The sequence below is a fragment of the Tupaia chinensis genome, unplaced genomic scaffold, assembly GCF_000334495.1.
Source record: "Tupaia chinensis unplaced genomic scaffold, TupChi_1.0 Scaffold000605_1, whole genome shotgun sequence".
NCBI lineage: Eukaryota > Metazoa > Chordata > Mammalia > Scandentia > Tupaiidae > Tupaia > Tupaia belangeri.
Genome location: NW_006160123.1, coordinates 2,510,455 through 2,515,350, shown reverse-complemented (window position 1 = coordinate 2,515,350; position 4,896 = coordinate 2,510,455). Strand labels below are relative to the sequence as shown.

At 54.3% G+C, this 4,896-nt stretch overlaps 1 protein-coding gene across 1 annotated transcript in view; it reads right to left on the bottom strand.

Moving 5' to 3' along the window:
• Positions 1-3,184: 3,184 nt before the first annotated feature.
• Positions 3,185-4,896, bottom strand: part of INO80 (INO80 complex ATPase subunit) — a gene marked incomplete in the record, with an annotated part of 129,629 nt that continues 127,917 nt past the window's right edge. Inside the window, 1 exon segment of the mRNA XM_027775821.1 lies at positions 3,185-4,768. Within this exon segment, the coding sequence (XP_027631622.1) occupies positions 4,551-4,768 (218 nt within the window).

Below are 4,896 nucleotides of genomic sequence, written 5' to 3'. Positions count from 1 at the left end.
ACGTGTACTCACCAGAAAGAGAGAGACAGAGAGATAGAAAGCGAGAAATCACCCCCCAGGGGGGATGGCCACGCCGCAATCCCTTCTCCTCCACTCTGCTCTCAGGATCTTGGGCACGCACGCACACGCGCCCGGCGTGAGTTTAAGCCGCCGGCTCTGGGACTTGAACCGTGGTCGACTACGTGGGAGCCCAGCAACATAGCCATTACGCTAACTGCTGGTCCCACCTTTTCCTTTTTTGAGACAGATTTTTGCTATAGGGAGCATGCGCTTGCTCAGAGAGACAGAGACAGAATGACAAAAAGCAAGAAATAACCCCCCAGGGAGGATGGTCATGACACGGTCCCTTCTCCTTCATTCTCCTCTTGGGATCTTGGGCATGCACGCACACGTACCCAGTGCGTTTCAGGCCACCGGATCCGGGACTCAAACCACAGTCTGCCATGTGGGAGTCCAACACCTAATCACTTTGCCACCTGCCCAGCAGACACCTTTTTTAGCATCATTTGCTGCCATGTAGAAAGTACAGGCAGCCTGGAGCCAGCCGGAGGCACCGCCCCTCCACGGTTTGGCATGCAGTGAGGGTGACCGTGGCCGGCAGTCAGCCCTGAGCACTGCTGCTTCCCAAAGTTCAGGTCTCCCCACTCCAGCCGCCTCAGAGAAGCACAGAGGGCGGCATAACCCCGCATACCCAGAGAAGGGTGTGGGCGTTGGCCGAGAAAGCTGACTGACCCTGGAGACGGACATGTGTAAGAGGACAGGGTGCACAGTCAACAGTGGGTCCAGGGATCAGACGCTCAGGTCAATGACAGCAATCGATAGTTCTGATTCGGAGAGGCCACACAGGAGACAAAAGCAATGAGGCTGCTCTCATACCGAACATGCCCACAGAGGTGCGACGCGGGAGAGGTCCACAGCAATGGGGAAATAATGAACTGTTTTTATATAAAAAAGCAAACAAAAACAGGGCTAGCTGGCTGCATAATGGTTAAGGACGCTGGATGACTGTGCGGTTGAAGTCCAGGACCCAGCGGCGTGAAAAACATGATAAGAGCGAGCGCGTGCGCGCGTGTGTGCGTGCATGCAACTCCCAGAGGGGGACAGAGGACTGTAGTGTGGCTATCCTCCAGGGGACAGAGGACAGTGATGTGGTTATCCTCCCAAGGGTGCTTGCTCACTTTCCTTCTTTCTCTCTGCCCTTCCCCACTCCTAGGAGCATACTAACTCTATAGCAACTAAAAAAACTAAAAAACCCACACAAACCAACCTGAGAAGACATATATGGGACTGAGTTACCCTGGAAATGCTAGGGTTGTATTTTTTGTTATCAGTTGAATTGAGTACATAAAAAAATTAAGTTGTATTTCCAACACAGAGCTCCAGCTGGGATGGGCCCTAGGGCCTTGATGCTTCACCTGTGATCCAAGGACTGACAGCAGGCCATGAGGCCTGGTTAGAATTCAGGAAACAGAATTCACACTTTAAGGTCTCAAGGTGATTCATATTCATATTAAGTTTGAGAAAGCATTGCCTTAAGGAATGATTAAAGGCCTTAATTTTTTTTTCCTCACAGCTTGAACTCTTGCAAAATCTCACCCAGGCCTTCACAAGCAGAGCTGCTTGGTTTCCATGTGCTTGCTCAGCAGCCCTGGAGACACACCCGGGGACCACTAAAACCCCATGGGACAGCTAGACCCTCCTAATCCAGTCTGAGCTTCTACTTGTGCACGTAGGGGCACCCTAGGTTTCAAGGTTGCTTCTGTAGATCCAGTCTTTAAATCCACACTTACCCAGGGCTCCCAGCAATGGCGCATGTGGCAAGGTGATCCTGGCCAAAGGGACTGCCTCATTGACCCAGCCTGTCCTAGGACTGGGCCTCAGAGGTTAGGAAGTGGTTCTTCTCTTAGCTAGGCTGGAGCCCTCCCTGCTCTTTCCTGAACTCACTCACTGTCTATCAGAGATGGACAGGTCTGAAGGTGGGGAGCTGGGGCATGAGCCAGAACCTGGGGGCTGTACTCAAGTGGCAATGATCCCTTCCTTTAGAGATCCAGGTGCCGCCCCTGCACCCCAGGTGGGGCACAGGTGAGGGGGACATTGGCTATGAGGATGCCTGGATGTAGCATTAAACACCTCAGAGATGGGACTGGAGACGGGTAACTGTGAGTACTGTGGTGTGTCTAATGACATGACTGGGAGGGTCTGATCCCAAACTAACGCCCTTCTCAGGGAAGAGCACAGCACTACCCCCCCCCCCCAAAGCTGCTCAAGGATCTCAGAGCTGCCGGGCCCCAGGGAGGCAGCCACCGCTGACCCAGGCAATGCTCCAGCAGGGCGTCAGTGGGGCCTTGAAGAGACTCATCAGGGCAGTCACAGTGTCACTGGCCACAGGGCATGGTTAATTGGAACATGCTGCTTTGTTCTGTGTGAGGCCTTGGTCAAATATACCAGCAAGAAAAACAAGAGCGGGAGTATCTGATAGCGCTACTTAGCGCAACCCTGTGAAGAAGGGCTAACCCTGTGAAGAAGGGCTGACCCTGTGCCGGCGGTGAGCCGCTGCCGGGAGCCAGCCCACCCCGCGACAGCGTGTGGAGGAGCCAAGGCTCCGAGGCCACACAGCCAGCACACGTGAGACAGCATGCGCCTTGCTCAAGGATGATGCAAGAACTATCAGCGTTTCAGTCCGACCAGAGCCACGCCGACTGCCAGTGTGGGCTGGGAACGAGCGTCCTCTTCGTGGAATTGTTTTCAAAGCCCGGGTGCCTTTGCAATCCCTAGGAACACGTCACGCTGTTTTCTTCTCCGATTGGTAAAGGCGCGCTAACTCAGAACAGTGTCGGCACTGAGGCTACCATGATGTAACTGCCTGGTGGCGGGGGCCAGGCTGCCCAAGCTGCAGTCCTAGAGCCTCAGGCCTGAGTCGTGAAGAGCCCACACCCTAGGACTCCAGCTGCTGCATGCCAGGCTCATGGGCAGGCCTCTTCACTGATGGCTGGAGGCAAATTCTTAAACCGAGTTAAGACAACCATTGAGGAAACACCCAGTCCAGCCCTCCCCTGCCCCACTAACCCAGCCTTCTCATCACGAGAACAATGCCAGGGATCCGCCTTCCCTTTACCCAGCCACACCCGCCAAGGGCCCTACTTTGCCCCAGGAGAGGCAGCTGCAAAGACCACAGACACCCCAATTTACATAAAATTATCTCACTCCATTTTATTTAAGATTTTTTTATCCAGTTAGTAAAAGAAAGATGTGTCTCTCTTTATACATATGTACAAGTTCAGTTATAAAAATAGACAGCACATTCAAAGAGAAAAAGGCTTGGCATTTTTCTGATTCCCTCTAAATAGCATCTGTACACAGGAGTCTGGGTTTGGACAGGAGAATCTTAAATGATTTAAATTAAATGATTCCCCTATAACCCTTACTCCCAAAAAAAGTTTTAAAAATCAATCTACCTAGACAATTCCGCGATTTTCAGGTGTGCAAATTAAGAGGCTGGCCTGCCTGGAAGCACCTGCTCCACCAGGGACACCAGGCAGGGCAGGCAGAAACCCCTCCCATGCCAACACCACCCTCTGCGTCTCCTGGAGGGCAGCAAGCTTAGGCTGGTGGGGCTGGGGCCGAGGCTCGGTGCCGAGCTTGCCCTCTCTCCCCCGAGCGCTCTGCCTCACTCCTGCTGTCCCTTCCTTTCTCAGTGCAATACAGACAGTGCATACAGCCAAGCAGGGGGCCGAAGGGCAAGGGCAGGGAGACTGTGCATTCAGGACAGGCAGAGGGGAGTCTGCATGAGGGGCAGTGAGAACGTCCTGCTGATTGGTGTGGCTCCTGGTCTGTCTACTGGCTTCTGGGAGTCCCCTGGGTGGGAGCTGCTGCTACTGCTGCTGGTGGGACCTGATGGTTCTCTGGTGTGAACCATGCAGGACAGGGAGGAGATGCTGTAAAAAAAACCTGCCCATGGGTACGCTTCTTTCATCCGCCGGCATCCTTGCAGCCACCACCTTACAGTGCTCACTGCGCTCTTCGACGACGAGATGCTGTAAGTGAGGTGCAGAGACCTGGGGACTGCCCAAAGACGGCGGACAGCAGGTGCCCAGTTTCCTCCCTTCCTAGCCCTATGGAGGCCAAGCCTTAGAGAAGCCTCCACCACAGAAGGCTCGTCCCAGCACCCGTGGAGCCTTTGCAAGGGGTGTGCTCAGGGCCAAAGAGTGGAATGGGGTGGAGACAGAGTGCCTGAGCAACTAAAGGGGTCTACGTCAGGCCCGTTCCCAGCAAGAGGTTTAAGACTTAGCTATGAAGGAAGTTCTGAGATGCCATGGGGCCATTCTCTGTCCCTGGGCCTTCTTCCTGTAGGCGACCTCAGAGCACTGCTTTTGACACAGGTGATAAAAGTGCTCATGCTGACCTCCTGCCTGTCCTTGCCTTGCTGTCTCTGGTCATCTCCACCCAATGACCAGGAGGGAAGATCTGCACCAGGCAAGCCATCGAAGACCACCCTCAGGCCAGGACTCTCGCCCCTGGTTTGGTTGAAGAAAGCGAGAAGGCTCAGGTGGTTACCGTCCTCCAGAGGGGTTGGTGCCTTTGCCCTGTTTGCGAGCCAAGGAGTCTGGGGCTAGGCTGCTGGTCATGTGGAGGCTCTTGGGAGTCCCAGGAACATTATTTCCTTTGCTCAAAGGGGAACTCAAGGGAGAAGAGGCGCTTGAAGGTCCAAAGTCAGTAAGGCCAGCAGGCCGAACAAGAGAGGTCTGCAGGGGGCTGCTGGCGGAGATTCCTGTGGTAGAGAAGACAAGGGTGTTAAGAGCCAGTCTATCCGAGCTGATGCTGCAGTCTGGGCTGGAGGCAGAGTGGGTACCATTCCATTCTGCCAGCCTCATCAGGGTGTGCTGACTTGCTCTGCCT